This window comes from Hirundo rustica, chromosome 7, assembly GCF_015227805.2.
Source record: "Hirundo rustica isolate bHirRus1 chromosome 7, bHirRus1.pri.v3, whole genome shotgun sequence".
NCBI lineage: Eukaryota > Metazoa > Chordata > Aves > Passeriformes > Hirundinidae > Hirundo > Hirundo rustica.
In genome coordinates, this window is record NC_053456.1 from 24607939 (window position 1) to 24631984 (window position 24046).

Consider the following 24046-nt stretch of genomic DNA (forward strand, 5'->3'; position numbering starts at 1 on the left):
ATCATTATTTAAGCAATGTAGAGCTCAGCACAGGCTGAAAACTGTGTGGGACAATCTGGGCAAGTACTGAGATGGTGGTTGCACCCCACCTCATTTGTGCAGCTGAATTCTTACCAGTCTGAAGCTGCCTAGTGGAAGATGCTCTTGGGCATTTCCGAATTAATTTACAGCAACTGTGTATTAGATTTATCAGTGGTCAGTGTGGAAGGAAGATGGGAGAGAAGATTTAAGATGATGTTTATACAGTAGAGGTTAAATTTCTTCTGATGCATTTAATAAACAAAATAATTACTAATAAAATATTTATTGTATTGCCTCTTAAAGGTCAAAACTAGCGTAATTATAGAGCATATAGAGCCAATCCCATGATAGTCCCTGCACAGTGCAAAGAGTGAAGCACAAACTGAGGGGTTAATAAGGTACACGAGGAATGATGTCAGCGAGTGTCAGCACCACCATTGTGATTAAACTGCACAACCCAAACTGAACCTGGGAATTTTTCTGTGTTTGCTTGGCGTGCTTATCTAGAGTGATTTATTTTTCTCTGTGGAAAGCCTTGTTATTTCTTTTAAAGAAATGTATATAGCTCATGAACAAAGTACACTGAAGAGACCGAGGAAAGTGGAGCTATTCTCCTATGATAGGTATGGATTCTGTGAATCCATATGAAGTTGAATAGAGAAATCATTTTGAAAAGAAACACTTTTATAGCATATAGAATTGAAAAAGCGGGGAGAAGGATGCTGAATTGATGGATATTACTGCTTTTCAGTAGGACTTTAAATTTGAGTTCCCTTTTCTGCTTTGAAAAAATGCAAAACCAAATCTTTTTACAGCAATTGTAGTTACACTCAAAGGAATAAATACCCTGAGGTCATGTAATTTGAGTCAAAGGAACTGTAATCAGAAATGTATTTCAGTTTTTTCTCAAGAGATATCAATTAAATGGTGAAATAATTGATCTTACCTTAAAATAAGTTCTTGCATCTAGAGATGCAAGATATTTTTGCAACAAAAAGGACGGTTGGTGTTAGTCTTTTCATTTATGGTGTGTGGTTCTGAAAGAAATGTGAATGTGAGTGACAGAAGAAATTCAAAGCACTTAAGATAGTTTTTACTGGAATAAGCAAACAGAAGAAATTTTGGGACACAAGTTGTAAATGCTGTAGAACTCCTTTCTCTTGCTACGATAATGTGAATTAATTCTGAAAAATGCTACATTATACCTGTCAGTTTTCTTACTACCTCTGAAATTAGCCTGAGATTTATTTAGTTCTGTCTGGTAGCTAAATAAATGTACTGGTACGTGAAATATAGACTTTTTTCCCCTTAATCCCTTTGGACATGATTAAATGTTTTTTGTATGCCACATACTAACAAGAAAATTGTTATTTGTGCTTCTCCTAAGGTGTGCTGTCTGAAAAAATCATCTTGCAACTTGCCTAAAGAATTTTGCCACGTTATTCAAAGTGATACTAAACTCACATAAAACTAGTTAGCTGATTTTTTAACTAGATAACTCAAACTCGCATTCCAGGCTTAAACCATAGTTCAGTATTAAAGCATTTGCAACTGGCTAAAAGTATCTTCTTTAACTGGGAATTCAGATATATTGTACAAGGGCAGCTCTTACTATACAAAGAGAGCTCTTCTGGTCCCTGTGAAAGGGCTGTTCAGAGTTCAGTGCAGGGAAGTCAGGTGGGGAGGAAAGCAGGCAGCACATCTGGAACAAGCCCTGTGGTTTGGCAGCAGCACAGTGTGCTCTGTTCTGTCAATAAGATCAGAAGTGTTGCATCTTTCAGATTCCCACTGTTCTCAAAAGGCATCTTTTTCTGTTTTGTCTAAAATAGCTGCCTCATTCAATGGGGGTTTTGGCCTACATCTTGGAAAAAAGAGAGTCATATCCATTTTCATTACTAGGGATTCATGGATGCCGTTAGTCATCTCCAGAAATATCAATTAGATTTGAAAGGGGGAGGATTATAGGCAGAGAGTCCTCTTGATATATTTGTTAGTTAGGTCTGTTCATAAAGGGCTATATTCTGCAGTCAGAAACTTCATCTTAAGGGAATCTCATAGTCAAATCAGAAAAATACTTCAGCATGGATTCTTAATGTTATGAAAAAGAACTGGGTTGGAAATTTTAAAAACAGAGAAATATCCTTGAAGAAAGGATTAGGAATGTATTTAAACCACCTGAGCCATTTTTCTGTAAATGTCAGTCTTTTTGTCTCAGCTTCTTGGCAGCCTGCTGCACCGTCTGAGTGGTGATGATGTCTACTTTCCTGTTTGCTGCTTTGTTGTGTTTCTAACTGGATGCCTCTCTCTTTTTAATTTCTGTGGCAGCATCCCTTGCTCCTCCTCCCCCCTCCATCCTACAGGTAACTCCACAGTTACCACTAATGGGATTTGTGGCCAGAGTTCAAGAAAACAGTAAGTTTGCTGCTTCTTTGTGCTATGTTTTATTACTGGACGTGGCTTTTGGATTGCGCTGATGAAAGATTTGTCCGTGTATAGCCAGAATTCTGTGTTCTCTCCTGCCTCTGCAAGTTTGTCTGAAATTGTGAAGGGTGGGAAAAAGAAATAATCATATTGGAGGTACCCAGTCCTTCCTTCTCTGCGTTTTCCTGTCTCTAGTGTGTTTTCACAAGTTATAGCTGTTGGTCCCAGCGCAGTTCATTGGATAGAGTATTACTTGAAGCAGCTACCATGGCTGTAGAGACATTTTCACGGTCGTACTGTTACTTTCAGTTTCAGATACTCCTCCCCCTCCACCGCCCGTGGATGAGGCAGTGTTTGATGAGTCTCCACCTCCACCCCCACCTCCAGAGGATTATGAGGAGGAGGAAGCAGCTGTGGTGGAGTACAGCGATCCTTATGCTGAGGAGGACCCTCCTTGGGCACCGAGGACATACTTAGAAAAGGGTAGGTTTGGAGCTGGAGGAGACAATAGGGTTTTCTTTGTAACAACTTTTTGTGTGTGCTCCTCCCATCCTGCTTTTGGACATGGAGTCTGCCTAGACTCCTTCATGCCAGTAGTTGGTATTACAGCACTTTAGTCAGCAGCAAAAGAGAAGGAAGAGGCCCTGATGTGTTTGTAGTGTCTCAGACTAACGCAGAGGGGTGTGTGTATGTGCACGTGCCTTGAGAAACAACTTTCTATTTGAGGAAATAATGATACTTGAATGATAACTCTGTTCTGCTTTCCTGGGGGACTTTATGAGCTTGGAACTAAAACAGTTTATATAGGTTCATATATGCACAGATCTGTTCCATCCCACATGGGATAGCAAAACTGTCAAGGGGAGCCTTTAAACATAAGCTGGAGAAAGTCATGCTTTCAGTCAGAAAATGTTTCCTATAGAGAACAAAAGTATAAGCCAAACATTGTCTCTATTGATGGAGAGACCCATGCAAAAACATAATTTTGATCTGTATTTTTAAAGCTAGATGACCAAAACATCTAAAAGGCTGTCCATTTTTCAAAACACTCTTAAAAGTAAAAAAAATTACGGTTGCTTTCAACGTATAAAGAACTATTAAATAGTAGTTTTAGGATACCAGAAAAAAATGAGATATTGACACAGATGTGGATTCTGTTGTAGTTATATGAAGAGCTCTATTCAGCCCATGTTTGAGATGTGACTGCTTTGCTGGAGTTGGGAGAGAAGTGCTTGGCTGTGAGTTTCTTGTAGCAGGCTTTGAAGCTTTAAAATGAATGAGAAGCCTTATACTAAAAGAGAACTTTAATACTCAAAGTACGTGTAGACTTACACTGCTGGGAATTATAACGCTTTATTCAGCAAAATAGTGTATCTTGTGGCGACTCCTTAAGTTCCTATAAATAGTATTCTGTGCCACATGACTCAACGTGGACTAAACAGATGAAAGTAGCTCTTCCAACACATTTACCCCCAATAAGTAGAATTCCTGATTCTTAGGATTTGTACATGTACTTTTGATACGAGTATTCTCCTATTGATGAGAGCACTTTTATAGTGTTAGGGTAGATGACGTTTGCAATAGGAGCTGGGACACCAAAGAGGTGACAAATAGATTTCTGTGTGTTGGAATGGGATTCAGTATGACCCTGTTCTGTAGAGGGTCAAGCAGCATGGGAGGTTCCTTTAACATTAAGATATGCTCTAGCCTGCAGCTGAGGATGGAAGTGAATAGTAGATCCATTTGGAACAGATGGAGAAATGTAGGATGTAGTTACTGGGGATGCTGACCTTGGGTCGCTGCCATGTGACTGTAATAGCAAGAGCCAGTCTGCAGTGTCCAGGGATGAGCCGTGCACTTTACCATTGAGCTGGGTCTGGATGTGTGGTAGGAAAAGATAAGAAAATGACCTGGCTCTGCAAATCAGGTGAATGGAAATGGGTATCCAGAAGGAAAAATTGCACATACACCACTTAGAGAAAGTGTGTGTTCACGGATTCTAGTTGGATAATCAGTCTAGCCCACATTTGTGGTCCGTTGGATATAACAGAGTTCAGCCAAACTCTGTGTAATTGTTGGAGAACCAAAGATCACTGATTGGAAGAATATCAGCCTAAATGAGTAATTCTGTTTTTCATAGCTGCATTGAAACATCTTCAGACAGAAACTCAAAGAGGCCCTGGCTCAGGCTGACAGGGAAGGATGCCAGCCCCTGAGTCAGTATTGCTGCTTCCTGTCTCATCTGGAGCCTTTCTTGCAATGCTGGCCTGGTCTCCTCATAACTCGGGGCATGTGACAGGCACAGCTTGAACTGGTGGGGCTACAGACAGAAGCATTAAAGAACCTGTTAGAGAGAGGACTGTTGCCAGTACGCAGATAACATGCTGGAGGAAGCAGTGGTGATGTAAAAACAAAACTAGGCTTCAGGTAGATTTTATGAGGCTTTACAAGAAGCAAATTTTCTTCACAAACTTAAGGAAGAGTTTCCTTCTTGTGATCATGAAATAACGAATCTATTCAGTATCCAAAGGGACTAGAGTACACTCAAAAGTTAGAGAGAAGGGAATTGGAAGTTACCATGATCCTTGCATGATGATGATCATCATCGTCATCATCAAAAGAATGAAGAAAAATAGCACAATGACTCTAGGAAGAAATTTCAAAACCCTTAGAAAGGAATTTTGAAGGACTTAAATTGATTGTAGCACATGTTCATACACTTGTTTTTCACGCTAAAATGTATTTTGTTTTTCCATTGGTGTTTTGTTTGCTTAGAATTTTATGTCTAAAACTGTACAGAATAAGTTACTTAACAACTGGTAGCACAATTGTAGAGCTAACAACATGTGTTTTTAAAATATGCACTAGTCACATGATAAAAAAAATTCTGTACATGCTCTGATTTTCCACTGGGATTGATCTGTCTGTTTTATAATCTCTTCTGGATCCAGGTTTCCCTAGTGTTGGTTTGTGTTGATTCCTTTGCTCCCTCAAAAGGAAATGACCTCTTCTCTTTTGAAAAGAATGATGAGTTTACTAGGACTCTTGGACAGTGGATTCATGAACACATGCCATTTAATTTTTAATCCTTGCTTTAGTTTAGAGTATCTTTCCATCTATCTCCCGTACAAGATTTTAGGATCCCCGTCCAACATACCTTTTTTTCCCTTGGTGGCAGCACTGCATGTTTCATTGCCAAGTGCTCAAAGCAGTGATGATGCTGTTTGTAAAAGTACTCAGAGTCTGGCATATCTAACTTTCTCTATGAAACACACAATGATACCACCAAGATTGGAAAAATGTGTCAGTTTGATGTCTATTTTCTGGCATTTCAGCACTGTTCCATTTAATATTTCCAAGTGGTTTGTCCAGTTTGCCTTTCCTAACAATTTTTGTGCCATCAGTAAAATATTCTCCAGCTGTAAGAATGTCCTGATACAGTATGTGTACATTTCCACCTTCTTTCTTCATGGCTCCTAACAGGGATTTGCCCACCTTGGTGCTGTGTGCCCTGGGAGTGGCTGCTGGATATTGAGGTGCACATGCACCTTTAGAGATTTAAATGTGGAAGTAGCTAAGGTGGATGGAAATCTGGGACATCAGCCTTGGCTCATTTGTACTGTGACCCGAAGAGAGCACTTGCTATGCTCTCTTCTATGTTTTCCTGCTCTTAGCTGTGCCGAGATCTGGTTTAGCACATGTAGGAATAGTTCTGAGTGCTCAAAGCCATGGGGATTCACAACCACCTCATTGTATTGTTCCACACCACAAGTTTATCATACATTTGGACACTTGCTCTGGTGGGTCTGGAAATAGTAAGAATAGAAGAGTTAAAGGAGTTCTGGCTCATGTGCTTCAAAGCATGAGCTTGTGCAAAAGGGGGTGGAAGAAAATGTTTCTCTCAGCAGGTCACTGCACACTCACAGGTGAGGCAGTGCCTGGATGAGGGAGCGTGACTGGATTTTCCTCCTCCTCCCCTACCTCTCCTAACAGTGACGTTCTGTTCTTTCCTAGTGGTGGCAATCTATGACTACACCAAGGACAAGGAAGATGAGCTCTCATTTCAGGAAGGTGCCATCATTTACGTCATCAAGAAAAATGATGATGGCTGGTATGAGGGGGTCATGAATGGAGTGACAGGGCTGTTCCCGGGGAACTATGTGGAGTCGATCATGCATTACTCAGAGTGAAGACCAGAGGACAGAACACTGCACCTCCTGCTGCAGGAGCTGTCAGGGCTTCCCAGATCTCCAGCAGCCTCTGGGGCCCCATCCAATATAACTGAATGAAGGATAATTGTAACAACCACTCTTTTGGGTTTGGTTTGTTTTTTTTTTTTTTCCTCTTTCCCCCCTCATGATAAGACAATAGTGATTTGAGTTGTTTGAACAAATGGCTCTTCAGCTGCCAGCAGAGGCTATCCTGAGCTATCTGACTTTGAATTAAGCCGACCCATGCAGATGTAACAAACTTGTTGAGTAGCTCATACTTCACTCGAATTCTGACTTCTGACAGGCCTTGGGATCCGTCTCAGGAATCCTGTGTGCCCTCTCAGTACTGCTGTTGGAAGCAGTGCCTGGCACTGGGGATGTCCTGGATGCTTGTGGTGAAGGTTACTGGCCAGTGGACATCCCTCCTGTTCCTACACCACGCTCCTGTGCAGCTGGAAGAGCAGTCACGTGCTAGCAAACACTGGGATTTCTACACAGGGACGTTCCTGTAACTGACTTCCAGCTAGCTGGATTCTGCACACGTAGGCTGACGCAGGGCACACAGAGCCGGCTTTCATTCGCTCACCTTTGAGTTTAGACAATTCAGATGGCTGCAGCCCAGAGGACCCCCACCCCCGTTTCTCATCTTCTGAATGCCACATACTTGTTTTGTGTTCTGCACTGATGTATCTGTGCTCCTCTCCACAGCGAGCTCCTTGCCACGGTTGCTGCCGGTTCAAACAGAACTCACAGATGCCATTGATGGTGAAGGCAAAACAAAGTTTACAGGTCCTCCTGGGGTCTGAGGATTAACTCTAGGGGGTGTGATCTAAGGTTCAAATCTACTCATGCCTGCTTGCACTAGAGAAACTTGCCCCCAACTTTAGTTTTATGCACAATAGAATCTTAAAAATCCAATCAGGTATTGTAAATTGGCTATTTTGTACTTGATGACTAGATTTGCATATGTACTGTGAGAGCCCTGTGCAGAGGCAGGACAAACGGCAATTGTTGTCTTCATGTCTGCTGCCAAAATCTCTTCAGCGGAAGCAAAAAGGGCTGTTGTGTGTACTGGTTTCCCATGGAAATCCAAGCAGTAACTAGTAGTAGTCCTAGCTCTTCCCCTAGCCCTCTCCACTGTTTATTATAGTAGATAGTCTCAGCTGTACTGGTGGCTTGGGGTGGAGTAATACCAAGTGAAGGCTTTGTAGCCCCTTGTGATGATACTTGGCTTTCTAATCTAGTCTCAGTTAAGAATTCTGCTCGGTGATTGTATGCAGCAGATCACTGTGAGTGATGGTCGTACTTCTCTGCCCTTAGGAACATCTAAATGTTACCTTTGGGTAAATATCATGCATTAACCAATTAAATTTCCTGTTAAGTCTTGTTAGCCTGGGAATTGAGCTGATCCTGTATTGTGAGAGCCTCCTGAGCAAGGGCATCTTCCTGGGCAGCTTTAGACTATCACCTGGCCACGTTCTAGCTGGTACCAAGAGCAACGGCGCTGAGCCGGAGGGGTCGGTGTTAGAGCAGAGCAGTGCCCAGGAGAGCGGAGCTGGCTCTGTGATGGCACTGCCACCAGTGCAGGTAACTGACCCTGCCCTTGCTTGGCAGGTAGTGCAGCACCAGCACAGAGGTGCAGGTTTGGTGCCAGCCCGGGCACGCAGGTGCCATAGCTGCCCAGAGGGGAAGAAGGAAGAATCAAATAGGTTGGTTTGTAGGCCATGGAGGAGTGTGATCACCTGCTGTGAGCTTGTGGAACTCCTGTGACAGCACACAAGAAAATGGTTTGGTTAAAATCTGCAGGAAGGACAATTTTGAAGAAACTCCTGTGCAGGTAGAAGTTGCTTTCTCCCTTGCTAATCCACATGTTGTCTTCTTTCTAGAAGCTGGCAGCATTGTTTGGGATGAGTGCCAGAACAGATACCCTTTAAGCCTTTTACTCTCTGAAAAGTTTTCTTGCAGCAAGACTAAAAGTAGCAGCCATGTTCAGTTCCCTCAGCCCATCATTTCTGTGGAAGCAAGTCCAGAACCACTGGTTGTGCAGTCACTGGAATAACTGTTTCTAGTGTCATTGGGCAGGTCTAAGCTTTTGGCACAGGGAGGTGATGCTTGTAGCAGCATTCACGAGCCATTGGTGCTTACAGGGGGGTTGTGTTTTCCAGGAATATCAGAGCTTTCCTGGCTTTTCTTGCCTTGGATATATTTATGGCAAAAACTGAGCCCACAGCGCTCAAATGCATCGTTAGGGCAGCATAATGAGTTCCTAAGTGAGAGCTGAACCTCTGCCTGTGCACCCAAGCTGCAGCTGGCAGGTCACACTTTAGTGAAACGTGTCTTAACCCAGTCTGAGCAAGAGCTTGTGCTTGAATGCTTCCAGCAGGTGGGTGGGGTAGTGTGTACTGCCACTGTGTGTGATACTGATCTCCAGTCAGCTGGTTTTTTGTCTTGCAAGTTTTGTGTTGTGAGAACAGAGCAGTGTGAGATGAACGCTTGCCAGAGGCCAGCACGGAAGATGAGGCTGCAAAACCCTGAAAGTGGAATGTGTGACAGCTCCTGAAGAACTGGCTTTGGTCTGATGGGCCAGGGGTTAGTTTGCTCCCTGCTGATGGTACATGGAATTGTTTATCCTGCAAGAACTGCCGTGGATGGAATTTCTGGGTCACCTCCTGCTGGTTTTATGCTTTATTATGCAGTACTAATCTAAAGAAATTCGTTTAGTTTTACGCCTATTTTTATTTTGTACAGATTTTAATTCTGTTGCTTGTTTGGGGATGATGTGATGTAATGGTCATAGACCAGGCCAGGGTAAACAGGCTTTGTATATTAATGTTACATAGATTGCATGCTACTAAAGTCAGTGAGGGTTGTGTTTCTAGTTTTGTCCCTTGTACTTCTCCTTGTCCAAAACCTTCTCTTCCCCATCCCTTTTTAATTTACAGGTTTACTTTAAAAGGGAGTGGCAAATGGGGGGTGGGGGAGAAACACATCAGTATGTTAAGTAAGATGCACAAAACCTCTTCACTGCTGAGTTTTGCTGCCACAGTTCATGGTGGTCTGCATCATAGGCTGTTGAAGCGGGAGTGTGTATGCATGAGAGGTGGGGGAAGGAGACATTCCAGCATAGCCCAAAGAGTGCTGAATGGCCAAAATGTCTATGTTTCTCCCTTTGTGAGAACTGCCTTAGCCCAGCCAGCTGTTTTCATTGTGCACAGAAATTGTTCAGCATCCTCTAGCGGTGTATTTTGCCTTGGTTTGCTGTGTATCAAAGATTTCTTCCTTCCTCTTGGCGCCAGGGACAAAGCTATTAAACTAAGCTGCCTCTCCGTCACGTGCCTGCACGAGAGGAGGTCTGACAGTCTGTCCACATCTAGTGCTGAAGCAGGTTCATTTTGGTGCCTTCATTGCAGCCCAAGAGAGAGAGAGCTGTGGTTGCATGTGTCTTACCCATTCTTTCTCCTCCTTTTCCCCCTCCCCCCAGCTGTTGCAGCAGAGGGCTGAGGGGGCCAGGAGAGGCAGCCAGCAGATTCTGCCTGAGTGTCCTGAGGGTGTGTCCACGTGCACTGGCTGGAGTAGGCAGCAGAGAGCTGAAGCAGTGCTGGATCACTTGCTGGTCTGACTGGTTAGACACAGACACACACTGAGGCACTGAGGAGCCACTGCTCTCCCTGGAGGACAGGAGGTGTGGCATAGCTCTGAGGTAGATGACAGAGCCTGGTGTGTGTTACCAGGAGGCTTGACCATGTTCCTGGAATTCAGCTGGTCCTTGCAGATAGTAGAATTGGATGCCACGAAAGTGTCTGGAGATGTCTGTTGGTGTGGATCACAGGGCCCCACAAGTCCTGTGGTGTGTGGCTGGGTGGCTTTCCCGTGGGTGCCAGAAAGGCTTAGACCCAGGTAGTTCTTGCTAGAGCAGTTTGTTCTCCTTTCACAGCTGCTGGCATTTTCTTTTCTTGCTGCTGAGGGTTCTTGGTGACAGACAAAGCTGAGAGTGGCAGTAATGCAGCTTCTGAAAAGTGCCACTTTTACCTGGGGTATTTCTATTGATGATGAAAAGAAAGCGAGGAAGCAGCAGGACTGAGGAGCCTTTTCCAGCAGAGGGTGTGTGGGCGGGCTGCCTGCCTACTGTGGATGTGCACATTGCTGACCAGAGGTGGAGAGGAGTGTGCACTGATACTGTTGCGCTTCTGTGGTGTCTCCCACCCGTGCTTGGTGCTGTGATTTAATGCCGTGCTCTTCCTAGCAACTTCCACCACTTATAGCAGATGCTGTGGGTGTGCCTCTGCTGGAAATGAGCTTGCTTTTTTATTAGTTACATCTGGGGGCTCCAGGCATAGAGCAAAACTTCCGCATTTTCCTTTCTGGAAAGGATGGACCTTTATGTGGTTTAGTAAACTAGGAGCAGTTACAGAGCTTCTCCTCCCAGAGGTACAACAGGACATTTTGTAAAACAGGTGACATCTGTATTCTCTGCAGGCCCTTTTTGGAAGCTGCTTCGAGGATGCTGTTGTAGAGACCATGCTGCTGTGGCTTTACTCGGAGCAGTAGTTGCATTCAGAGTATTGAGTGTCACTAGTGAAGCACTGCAGCATTTCAGGCAGCATTACAAAACCCCATGCAGAGACTTCAGTACCTATATTGGCAACTGTGCCAGTAGAAAGCATACAGCACTGTTGCATTGACTAAGGCAAATATTTACAACACGAACCTCTGGGGATGGTGGTGGTGGAAACTGAGCACCAGCCGGATCATGGGCTACAGCTTCTGGGGTGCCAGTTACAGGAATTTACTGTGCTTACAGGTGTATTCACCTTCCCGAGCTTCTGGCATCTCCCAGTACTTGGCACAGCTGCATTTTTGTGGATAAAATGGTTATTACACAGAGGTCAGAGCAGTACAAGAAGGGAACAATGTGTGGTTGGTTTGGGGGATTTTCCCCTGCAGTAGCTGAAGTCAATGTGTAGTAACAGCCCTGTTTACCTATTTCTGACATTAAAACTTCAAGGATAGTGGGACCCCCACCTCACGTCCATAGGGACGTGCTGAAAGTTTTATGCAGCCACGGTTTGATAACTGCTGTTAGAAAGACTAATTCACAGATCATGGTGTTCTGCTGCTTTCATTTGAAAAAAACCCCACCCATGTGTTTTGTATAATCTCCAGCCCATGCAGGAAGAGGTTTGGGGGGTTTTTTGGTACTCTCAATGTACTAATTTTATTAGCACCTGTGCTTATTACAAGACAGTGATGGCAGCAGCGGCCTGCTGTCCAGAGGTAAGCCTACAGCCAGGACCCTGCTGACACTGACATGGGGACCCTGCTGAAATGGGTGCAGTACATTTGTTCCAGTTTCTCTTTACGCCTCTGAAGAATCCTACTACTATTGACTAATAGGAAGAGCTATGTACAAATTTATTTCCATTACAGCGCCTTGGTAAGTGCTGACATGTCCGAGATTTTTTTTGTAAAGAACAAGTGCTTCTTTTCACATTTGAAAAAGTGTCTTTTGCAACTTGCATGGACAAGTAGTTTCTATGAATTCTCTGGAGATGTCAGTGTCTAACATGGATTTTGTCCATGCACTTTTTTCTGAAAGCAGATACCCCCCACTTTGGTTTGCAGTTGGAGCAGCACGCTGTGCTTTTGCTTTTGGCACTGCTGATGCAGTGGATGGATGCAGAGCCCACTGTAACTGACCGAGCCCGCAGGACTCTGGGGAGCTGTATGCCGCCAGTAACGTTTTAGTGTGTGTGCCATTTGAACCACCTTCCAGTGAGTGCAAAACCCAATTTTTAAATTTTTTTAATTGTACTTTGAATTAACTGTTGCTGTGTACTAAATCCTCTTGTTATGAGCCCTAAATAAAAAGAACAAAGCACACCTCGTGTTCTGTGAGCGTGCCACAGCCGTGTCACATTTCTTGTCTTTGGCTACACACTTCAACACACTAGGGCCAGGGATCGTGGCTTGTGCGTGCAGGGAGCCCTGTCCCTGAGGATCTCTGTGCGCAGCGCTTCCCACGGCAAATGTACAAACCTTGGCATCCAGCCCACTGCCTTCAGCAGCTCCTCACCCTCTGTGGCACTCCCCCTTTCCTGCACTTGCTATTGTAATTCTCAAATCCGTGCTGCTGAGGGTCGCAGCGTGAGGCTGAGAGCGTTTCCTACAGCCCCAGAGCGGCCACAGCAGCACTTACCAGCCAGCAGGTTCTGTGGGAGCAGAGCTGGACAGGACCCTGCAAGCCCGAGCACGGAGCAGATGGAACAGGTGAGCCTTCACACGGGTCCCCTCTTTAGGCCTGTAAGCGGTGTGCAGCACGTGGCTGGTACGGCCAGCTCTGACCCAGCGGAAATGACCGTGCAAAGGAGTAACAGCGGTTTCACTGGCAGTGAGCACAGAAATGGAGCACAGCTGTAGGCCAAGAGGAACCAATGACCTGAAAACACTGTGGGTTCTGAACTCGTGAAAAAGGAAAATTGCAAGACAGATGATTAAAACCGAGTGTTAAATTTAACTACATCTTTATTGAATTGTGCATATTCCATTGTATAATGATCTATATTGGGTACTCTATAATGTAGTATTTCTTTTGTCCTCTCTCATGCTTATAAAAGTATATTTATACATATATTTATATATATTTATAATATGGCAAAGCTCCCCCCAACCTGAAGCTATCAGTCTAAAAGAGCTTTGATTCTTTTTTTTTTTTTTTTCTTTTTTGGAAAGGGAATAAGAGGGGAGGCAATCCCATTGAAAGATAAAATGTGCAATTTTTCTTTTTAAAGCAGTAAACATGAATGTATTTATAGCACTCAGCACAAGTTTGCTGCACAGACAAATCATCATTGCAATGACACTTCTTACACTTGCATCTCCAGTATTATACAGAATAATCCCAGTGACTGGTAACAGTTAGTGTAAGCCATAAACCAAACTGCTGCGCCAGTTCGTTTCTGGTCCACTGCAGTCCACTAGGAGGCCTAAGATTTCCAATTACAACTCGTGACAAAACATTCCATTTTTCTTTTAGAAGTACAAGCGCTACTGTGCTGCACCACATCAGCCAGCAAGGTGCCATGGGCACAGCTTTGTTTGCTAAACTGTCCTTTGCAGGTGTGTACCCAGCTCCGGGCGCTGGTTAAAGGCAAGGGACACACAACATCTAAGAGTGGCACCCTGTTCTCTCACCAGACATGGGCTAGAGATCAGCAGCAGGAGACCCCTGGCAACACGAGACCGGTGTACACACATCTGCATACCTGGAATTTAGCTCAGAATGCATCTTTGGCATCTTGGGAAAGCTGGAAGGAAATTATTTCCCACTGTAGCAAACAGTTGAATTCCAAAATCTCCTAAAAGACAAATCCCCTAAAAGACAAGTCTTCTAAAAGACAAGTTGCCTTCAAGCATTTAAATAAGAGGGGGGCAGGGGGGTAGTGTCCACAGTCTGCTAATGAAGGTCCTTCTCACTCATTTCTACAGCACTAGTTCCTGTTCCTCCTGGTCTTCTACCTTCTCTTAACTCCCCTTTAGCCAAGATCCATCTGCTGAGCAGAGAGCTCACAGAGTCCCTGCCCCTCTGAGAATCACAGAACCAGGGGGTTGGAAGAGACCTCCAGGATCATCAAGTCCAGCCCAGCCCTAACACCTCAACTCCATCATGGCACCGAGTGCCACAGCTAGTGTTGTTTTAAACACGTCCAGGGATGGTGGCTCCACGGCCTCCCTGGGCAGACCATTCTAGTACTTTATCACCAAATGATCATCACCCAAGTCACTATTTTCCTTGTGAATGTAATTTACACAGTCCGAGATAAACCTGTGTTTGTCATCTTGTTTGCAGTTTAGTGTTTTCTCAAAACTAGACCAAGCCTGTGTCACAGTATTAGTGAGTGCTGCCCCCTGCAACAAAACCCTGGTTTGGTCAGTCTTCATGGGAATTTTTTAAGTGAAGGAAAGAAAATTCAGAAAAAAAAAATTACTCAACTTAGACAAACTCAGAATTCCAAAATAAAGCTTAAAACTCCAGCAGCATGTGGCAAAAACATCCAAGAAAAACTATCCCTTGTAGTGTTCAATCCTCTCTGGCTTGGAGTCTGCCCCAATGGTGCAAGGGAATGAATGCAGAGCTCAATCCAGGTGCCACAAATGGGCCCCAAAGTAGTAAGATTCAGCTGCAGCTGAGGAGCACTCTGTGATACTGTAATCTACACCTTAACAATGCTAAAAGGAAAAAAAGAAACAGCAACCAATCAAACTCCCATGTTCTGAACTGCATCCTCACTACCTTCTGCCAGGAATTCATACTGCTTTTCTGGAGTGCAACTGATTTTAACATGACACTAGTTGAAGTAATTACTCATATTGGGACCCACTTATAATCTTATTTTTAATAAGAAAAAATTTTACCTGTGATGGTACCACTGTAGCAAAACAATTTGGTTCTAGGCTGTTCTCTGTAAAAAGCAGAAAAATTCTCTTTTTGCCCTTCTGCTGTTGAAATGGCACTTTTGGTTCCTTAAACTGTGGGGAAAAAAAATTGAGAGGAAGACTGGCCACACTTTATCTGAGCTGATATGATTTATCTGGTTGCCTAAGGGTGCAGAAAGAAGGAATTAGAAAACCTTTAAATGTGCGAGCCTGGAACAGTAAATACTAGAATGCACTTGTTGAAAAAACTGCTTTCTCTCCCCTCAGAGCTGAAACCAAACAATCCAGGTACCTGCACTTTGTGTCCCTGATGTGTCACTGTTGCCCTCAGACAACTGCAGAGTAAGCTCAGGAGAGGAGCGCTTTGGCTTTGAGGTCACACCAAGTCGGAGCAGTTAGTGGTGATTTGCCACAGGAGGAAACCACTGTGCACGGTGAAGCAGGAAACTTCCTCTTCCATAGAAAATAAAGACAATTATTTAGACACTTGTGCCTAACTTCCTCTCCCAGCTACAGGTGTTAAAAGACTAAACAGGACCCTTACCACAACCACCTGAAACACGTTACCTATAGTTTGTTTAGAACGTGTAGTTTTTTTGGTTTTTAAAAAAACTTCTCATCTATGCTTAGTGCCGCTAGAAGAGCCTGGTTTTCCCTTTCCAAGCAACTCCCCAACAGCTGAATTGTGATGTAAGTGTGTGAGGATAGCTCCCTGCTTTCTACACCTGGGCTGCAGGCACAGACACCTGGCTGAACAGGGCTCTGCTACTCAGAGGTGATGCTGCGCTGCATAGAAAGGGGAAATGAAGACCAAATGTGGAAAAGATGAACAAACACAGCTGAGCCCTCTCAGCTGCCCTTGCAGCAGCAGGGCTTCCCTGACACCCACCTTAACAAGTGCCCAGCCTGGGTGCTGCCTCACACAACTCCAGTCATACGCTCCACCGATTTTGGGATCAAAGCGCTTCTGTGTCCGGAGTATGAACACTCGGCCTTCACCCGCCCTTTTTAACAGTGCCAAAAGTATTACAGTGCCCATGGTTTAGCAGGAAGCCTCTTCCTGGGTGTCTGAAATCCAGCCCCTTAATTTTCTGATTTAGTAAATACGGTGCAATTATGAGAAGACTGCACATGGGGGAAAATAACTTACTTGCAAGATAAGGTGTAAATACGTACTGTCACAAAACCAGTAAATATACTGGAAAAGCAAGTTACAATGGCTGGTCTCTCATAACCTGGAAAAGCAACCCAGGTTGTCTGAACCACACTGTAGCCAGATTTCCATGCTCAGCTGAGAGAAAGCAAGCAGCAGCCACACACCGGATCGCCACTGCCTTAGGAAGGAAACTGTAATTAGAAGGAATAGAGGGTGCCACCTTTGCTGACATTCATTCTTTTTGCTGCAGACTTAGGAGTTACACAGCTGTCTCCCAGTAAGCTGTGGGCAGCCTGCAGTGGTTAAGCATGCATTAATTGCTTAGGGAGAGATACTGGGGAAATGAATGTGGGCACAGGAAAATGAGAACAAAGCCCAAATGCCTCTGAAGAAATGGCACTCAAAACATGGCTGTGCTGAGTCCAAAGCCCAGAGGTACCCGCACTGAGTGAACTAAGTAAAAGGGCTGGAACTGACACACACCAGTGAGGCTGTCTTGGGGAAGAGAAAAGCAGGTGGGGCAAGCAGAATTCCCTGACTGCTCTCACCTGGGTGCACGTTGCCAGGAGTAGGAGTATGTGCCCACTTGCCCATCACGGCTAAGGGCCGAGCACCTTTTGCCCACTGGTGTGTCTGAGCCCCAGGAGCTGCGCACAGGACAGAGCAGCGAGAGGACCAGCGGTGAAAAGAACAGCACCCGTGAACTGCAGTATAGCTTAACAACCTCCTGTGAAGTTAGTCACCAGCTACACTGAGCATGCTAAAATCAACAATGCAAATGCTTTTAAGGACACTTTGTAAGCACAAAATAGTAGAAACAAAACTTGGTGAACAATTTGAAAGATACAAAAAAGTGCCTTTCCATAGCAGTGCTTTAAAAATGCACACAATGGTATATACTCTTATTGCTCAAAAAATCTAGTCTGAAATATTAAAACAATTTCCAGAGGTGCTGAAACAGATTTTTAAAAAAATCATATGAAACAGGTCAGCAGAGACAGCACCACTAATTTTTTCTCTTTTCATGATGCACCTATTTAAAACTATATAGTTATAGACGTATAATTTTCCACCTCAAATTAGCAAAACTTTTTTCCTATTCATAAAATATTCACAAAGACATTTATTTCATTATTTGGTTTTAAAAACAAAACTTTATAAAAAAAAGGAATGGGGGACACCGTCACAATATTTCTTAAGTCTATCATCCTGAATTACTCTAATGAGAGATCAGTTTATATTGGTTTTACACATGTGAAGATACTGCCAGGTCAAGCTGCTGTCGTTCTTTGATTCCTTGGGAAAAAGAAAGCATTTAAAGTTTGCTTTTGGAGAAGAAGTATGGAAACAGTGAAATTATTTGCCCTATGAGCCTATTGACAGTATCCCCATGGTGACAAGGGAAGCTGCAACAGCTGAAGATGGGGTAGTTACCGTCCAAGTATTTCAGTTGTTTTACAAAGGGAGTGTCCCACCACCCTGCAAGGAATGTGCAATGATACATAAGACCACTTACACCACCTTAGCACAAGGTCTGAATATGTGGGTAAGACTGTACAATCAAGCTACTGAAGTAGTTACTGAAGAAAAAGGACTGTCACACTTGATCTGGCGACCGATTTACAATCGGTGACTAACAAAAACCAAGCCAATCAACAGTCTATTTTCTACTCATATGGGCCCCTAGATGAAATTCCTAGCAAATGTTATTGCCTCTTTAAGGCTGTTTTATTTCCAGTCTTCTTTCTTCTTTGACTGCTAGAAGTGCAACTTTGTAATAAACAGATTAATGCACTGGTGAGAGTCTCTGGCAGGTGAAAGAAGAGACAGAGTTCCTACTCTTCTTGTCCTGAAATTGCTGCTCCCTTCTCTGTTTCCAGAAGGGAAAGTTTCCTGACCATTTCTAATCAATTACAAGCAATACTTTCTTTACACATTTCCAGATGCTTGTTTTTGTGAAGACACTACATCTTACCAGGCACAGACCAGGTGAGACTGGATGCTGTGCATGCCTGTGTGAGCACACAGCGCTTTCCACAAACCTACCTGTTCGTTCAGGGTAAGAGTTACACGGACAGCTCACGGATCGGCGTGGGTCAGCCTTGGGATTGGCAGGATTTTTGATTGCAGGAGTCCTGGCAGCTTTCAGAAGGGGTTAACACAAATATATTCATCTTGAGCCATAGAAACAAATGACTGAGCCTACCATCAGTTAGAATGCATAATGGTTTGGAATTAATATATATTTATCCTATTTAACTGCATGGACAAAAAAGTTTGAAATAATTTGTATCAGTGTATATTTTAAACTATTTGAAAGGAGGGGGAGGCTCTTTATAGTATAAATATATTTCACTCCAGCCCACTATATATAAAATCTATTTCTTTCCTCTGAACATACTCATTTTCAGTAGTATTATGACCAGAATGTTTTGGTATGTTGCATCTGTACTTTTCAATCAATGGACAATGTACAGTTACCAGCCCGACACCTCAGCTTAGCAGAATTTACCCACCACAAACCGCTGAGAAGTTTGTGGGTTTGGGTTTTTTTATTTCCTTTCTTTAAAGTGCCCCCTACATCTCCATCTTTATGGTAAGATTTGACCAGTTATAGTCCGATTCCAGATAATATACTGACTGAAACAATAAATACGGTTCTACAAAAACATTCTGGTTATCCTCTATAATTGCGACGAAATATATCACAATATATTATATACCTACACTTATAATACATGCACAAACATGTCTCACGTGGACAGACACTACAAAAAAATTATCTCCCTCCCCCTCCCCTAAATGCAGAAAAAGTAAGAAAACGGGGGTTTGGTCCAATCCATAAGAAGGGTAAAATAAACTGAAAGAATGAAGCCAACACCTCTCTACCCACTTTTCCCAATAAAGTATCAACACCCCTAAACCCCCAACTTTTTTATCCTAGCCACGGAAGAGGAACGTCTTTACATTTAGCCACAGCTGCAGTTTGAGATCACCTCTTTTAACGGGGCTATCATCCACATCCCCGCATCCTCTCCACGTGCACAAGATCGCGGGCTGGCCGATCACAGAGCAGCCCGCAAGTCATGGAGAGCGCTGGCCCTGGGGACCGACTACCAGTCCCGTGACAGCTTGGTGTTCTGATCCCTTTTGGGGGGTGCGGGGGGCGGCCCCCTCCGTAACGTTGCATAGCCGGATATATGGCTGCCCCCAAAGCTGCTGGTCTTCTGCTGGTCAGCCAGCAGCTCTGGCGGGGGTGGAGGCAGGGCCATGTCGTCCATGGTGGCGCCGGGCTCCGTTCTGGACATCCGCGCGGAGGAGAGGGAGCCGTGCCGGGTGATGGATTTCCGCTGCAGCGTCCGGTTGAGGTCTGCCAGGAATCCCGGCTGAACGCTAAGGCTGGACTTGGGTGACGTGGGCACTTGCGGGCCAGCTGACCCTGGGGGCTCTGCGACCTCCGCCTGCGTCAGTCGGGTGCTGTCGTTCCGCTTGGGCCGCGTGGGCGGTGGGGCTTTTTTCACAGACGGTTTTGACCACGCCTGTGGCTGGGGATTTACAACGGCGACTTTTGGGGAGGTGCTGCCTGAAAACACAGATGGAATTTCTACTGGAGGGGGAGGAAGATCTATTTCAGGTGGCGGTGGTGGGAAGTCTGAATCGGATGGCGGTGAAGGAAATTCAACCACAGGTTCCTTTCCAGACACACTCGGTGCAGAAGCCTTGGCTGGGATCCCACCTTGTGGGACGACAATGGGCAGGCTCACACCAGAAAGGTTGAGCTTTCCTGGCTTCGGAGGGGCTGGAGGAGGCGATGACTCCTTGGAAGGAGATCCTGACGGCTCTGGTGAGTGTGCAAATTTGCTGACGAGGCGGTCCACTGAAGGCCTCTTGGACTCGTGGTACTCAGCGGAGCTTGTGGACTTGATGCTGGAGTTGCGCTGAGGTGTTGGAGGCGGCTTCTTCCCACCGGGGCTTGACGTCTTGCCGGCCTTTTTGACTGGAGACCCTGACTTGTCAGGCGGGGGAGAACCTGCAGAGGAAGCTGGGGAAGGAGGTGGAGGAGGAAACACTAAACTGCTCTCTGGTGGAGGAGGGGGGAAATCTGGTGAGGGAGCAGCGGCAGGCTGCCATTTGGGCTTTGCCTTCACGGCTGGAGGTGACTGCGGAGCCACACTCAGTGGAAGGGGTTTCAGAGGCTGGGGCTCAGTGGCAGGTGGCGTGGGTGGAGGGGGGAACTGGCTGACTATCTGCTTCACCACCGACGGCACCGGGGACTGAGGGGATGGAGGAGGCTTCACCGAGAAACTCTGCTGCTTCGGGAACGTTGCAGGGGGAGCGGGGCCAGGAGGGGCTGGGGGCAGAGGAGGCACCTGGGGAGAAGTGACACTTGGTTGTTTCTTTATTGCAAGGGGCAAGGGCGCAGTCACAGGGGGAGTGACATGCGTGGCCCCTGGTGACGCTGCCTTCCCACTAGGCTGAGGGGGCAGGGCCGCCATGACAGGCTTCGGGGGCGCCTGAGGTGGTGGGGGGGCAGGCACAGGAGGAGGCGGCGGCGGCAACGAGGAGGCAACAGCGGCCTGGCCTATATTTGGTTGAACCTGATGTATCTTGGGGGGCGGTGGCGGCGGCGTGAACTGCGGCACAGAGGGGGCACAAGGTGCCGGCTTCAGCTGCGCCATGGCCGAGCCCGGTGTGGGGGGCGGCGGCGGGGGCGGGGGAGGCGGCATCACCCCGTTGGGGGGCACCAGGATCTGAGGCTTTGCCGAGGGCGGGGGCGGCGGCGGGGCCTGCTGTGCAGCGGGGGCTTTGGAAAAAGGGCCGCCGTGCTGGGCCGCGTTCTGCAGCCGGGTGATGGTGCTGTACTTGACGAACATGGTGGCGGGCGAGCCCGCGGACGGGGCGGCCTGGCTGGGCAGCGGCGGGGGCGGTGGCGGCGGCGGCGGCGGGGGCGGAGGCGGTGGGGGCGGAGGGGGCGGCAGCGGCGGGGACGGCTGCGATGCTGCGTAGGGCGTCGCCGCCTTCGGCTGCGGGGACACGGGAGCTGCCACAGACACGAAGGGCCGAGCTGCAGGCTCCACTCGGGCCTACGGGGAAGGGATTTTTAGTGAAAGTGGAAAGGGAGAAAAAGAACAGAGAGGGAAGGAGGGAGAGAGGAAAAGAGACAAAGAGATTATAAAGTCAAGGTCTAAATGTGCCCAACATTAAAAATTAAGTGGCAGATTACAGCATGCAAGAATTATTAGCAAAACACTGGAGCGAGAGACAATTCCATCCACTGACAAGCCTGGACCATGCAAGGGGATGGGGCAGGCCGGGAAGGGAGCCCGCAGAAATCTGTGGAGCCGGTTCTGCTCCAAGCGAGGCTGACTGTCGGGGCAAAATACGGCAGCCTTGTTCCTTCCGTGGGGGAGGCAGTGGGACCCAATGAGAATTACTGAGCTCCTTGGGCAAGCGCAATGACCCAAACAGAGCCCACCCGGCCACGACGGAGGACAGAGGCAGAGCCAAAGACTGTGGACATCTCAGCTCAGCACGACTGGAATCAAACCGCGCACGGTCTCCCAGAGCATGTCAAATCCTTACATCTGTTAGTTCAGGCCTTATACTGCTCAGTGTTACAAAATGCAGAAATCCTGAACTGCTCTAAAACACGTCAAGAGCAAGCTCTGCACAGGAATAGTAATGAGGTATTTCTCCTTCACATGCTCTGCTTTCCACGACTGTCAAGGGAAAAATAGGGAAAAAGAAGGAGAACCAAGTTTTCCTAGGAAAATTTCCCCAGAAAGAAATGTTTAGACATCCGCAAAACAAAGTAAACTTGGGAAAGGAAAGTTACACATGCAACTCGGGTGTCAAGCAGAAAAATAAGGAAAACCAGGGAAAAGCTGACTAATGGAAGGATCAATGGGAAAGCAGCAGGCAGTATTTTAGTCTACTCATTGGGTTGTGCTCAAGTTATTTCTCAAAACCCGCAGGCCTACATTCCTCTTAAAAATTAAAACAGCAATTGCATTACTCAAATTTATAAACATCTTCCTAATACAAAATGTTTTGTCTACAAGCCAAGTTGTGAATTGCACAGTGCCCAGCATAGAAACATGCATTAGAAATACACCACCACCATGGAAACTGACCACACCGGGTACCTATACCTTATTAGTAGGTACTTTGCAATAAGTTAGCACAATTATGCTCATCTGCACGGGAAGAGCACATTTGCATATTGCTTTGTCCTAAACACAGGTGCATGGTGCCTGTATGTGCAGAACTCCGCCAAAAGGATTAAAGTCAGAAGCAATAAACAGTGATTTTACAACAAACATAGGGTGTGCTTCTACCTGTCACATTAGGTCTGGAAGGCAAGAATATTAACAGGTCTGGAACTAAATCAAGGTGTTCACATTACAAAACAGAAATCTTGCTCTCTTGCAAGTGTTAGTCTGTCAATTACCATTCTCCCAATCACCCAGGTTAATGAATTTTCAATTAGCACCACCTGACCTTAATTGTGCCCTGTATAAGGCACCATGGGTGTGCTGCCCTTAGTTGTGCTGAGCTTCACTTTTGACACCTGAGACAGCAAAAGGCAACAGGAAAAATAAAGGCAGCATAAAACAGACAGAGAGGGAGATGAAGGCATAACAGAATAGCTATCCCTGGCTGGCAAGACCTTGGGGAATCTTGAATTTGTCCCTTAAAGCAGTCCCAGTGAGCATGCATTTGGGTATTTGTTGTAGCATACCGTTTGAAAGAACGTGTTCAAAATCTAACAAGCAAAATGAGGCTTAATGAGCTCTGCACTGCCCAACTGGGAACAAATGAATAAAGTATTCTTTGGGCAAAGAGCAATCTTTCAAAATATGAATTAGATGGATTATCTGCATTTTGGGAAAGGTTTTTCTTAACCTTAGATATATTTGAAAGAGGGAGGTTTTTTCCTTGTATCCATTGAAGATATCAAATGTCATCTTCCCAGTGAACAAATTAAACACTCAGGACAGAGAAAAGACTACTGTGCATCTCAGGAGGGGGAGCCCCTCCCATCTCCACAGAATCAAATTAAATTTCAACATCCAGAAACATATTCTGTGATACTTTGTTTACAGAAGAACCTTGAGAGAGCTTCATTTGTCCTTTTTTGTCCTTATAATTACATGATGTCCTTCTGTGTATCTTGAGAAATTACTTATTGCATACTAGCAATTCTTATTTCTATAACATGCATCTTCATGACTATCTGGAACTCTAACAAAATGCTATAAAAACAATAGTATCTTTTTTTCTATCAACTGTGTCTTTTTCTTTTCTTTACCTATTTTTTTCTTAAGAAAACAAACTTTTGCCATCTCTTTCGCCATGCTTTTGGACTGGTTAGGGAATTCAGGTCAAATATGACAGATCTCTAGAAATCTCAGTATGTTTTCGACTTCCAGAAACTGTGAAGTCACTGGCGACTGGTAAATGAGGGAAAAGTGGGCAGAACTCACCCATTATGAATTTGTTGAGGCACTAGTAAACACCCTGGCTGGAATGAGCACCAATGTCATCGCCCTGCTGAGACACAGCATGCTCTGTTCTGCCCTGCTTGCCCAGGGGAATGAGCCAAGGCTGACAAGGTAGGAGAGAGCAGTTGCACAAGAGGAAGGGACATGCAGGAGAGTTCTGCCACTTGGCATCGACCTGCCCACATGAACTTCTTAAGGCAGCTTTGACACCAAAGCACTGCAGCAAAGCTGCCTCTGAGGCAACTGGAGACTAATCTGACTAAAGCACCTCTCAGTATCACTGTTAGCACCTTCTCATG

The 24046-nt window shown here is 45.4% G+C and overlaps 2 protein-coding genes across 20 annotated transcripts in view; one reads left to right on the forward strand and one right to left on the reverse strand.

Moving 5' to 3' along the window:
* ABI2 (abl interactor 2) overlaps positions 1 to 12533 on the forward strand; it is a 65010-nt gene extending 52477 nt beyond the window's left edge. For 9 of the 18 annotated variants that reach the window (XM_040068995.2, XM_040069004.2, XM_040068996.2 and 6 more), the window contains 3 exons: positions 2347 to 2433; positions 2752 to 2925; positions 6457 to 12533. In XM_040068995.2, the coding sequence (XP_039924929.1) occupies positions 2347 to 2433; positions 2752 to 2925; positions 6457 to 6632 (437 nt within the window). In that variant the 3' untranslated portion in view covers positions 6633 to 12533. The remainder of the gene's footprint in view (positions 1 to 2346; positions 2434 to 2751; positions 2926 to 6456) is intronic. The other 9 variants (XM_040068998.2, XM_040069012.2, XM_040069000.2 and 6 more) reach the window with 1 other exon arrangement.
* A 624-nt stretch (positions 12534 to 13157) lies between these two features.
* The window catches only part of RAPH1 (Ras association (RalGDS/AF-6) and pleckstrin homology domains 1), an 87266-nt gene continuing 76377 nt past the window's right edge, over positions 13158 to 24046 (reverse strand). The window contains exon 14 of one of the 2 annotated variants that reach the window (XM_040068992.2): positions 13158 to 21326. In XM_040068992.2, coding sequence (XP_039924926.1) covers positions 19356 to 21326 — 1971 coding nt within the window. In that variant the 3' untranslated portion in view covers positions 13158 to 19355. Of the gene's footprint in view, positions 21327 to 22209; positions 22814 to 24046 lie in introns of those variants that run through there. The other variant, XM_058421290.1, reaches the window with a different exon arrangement.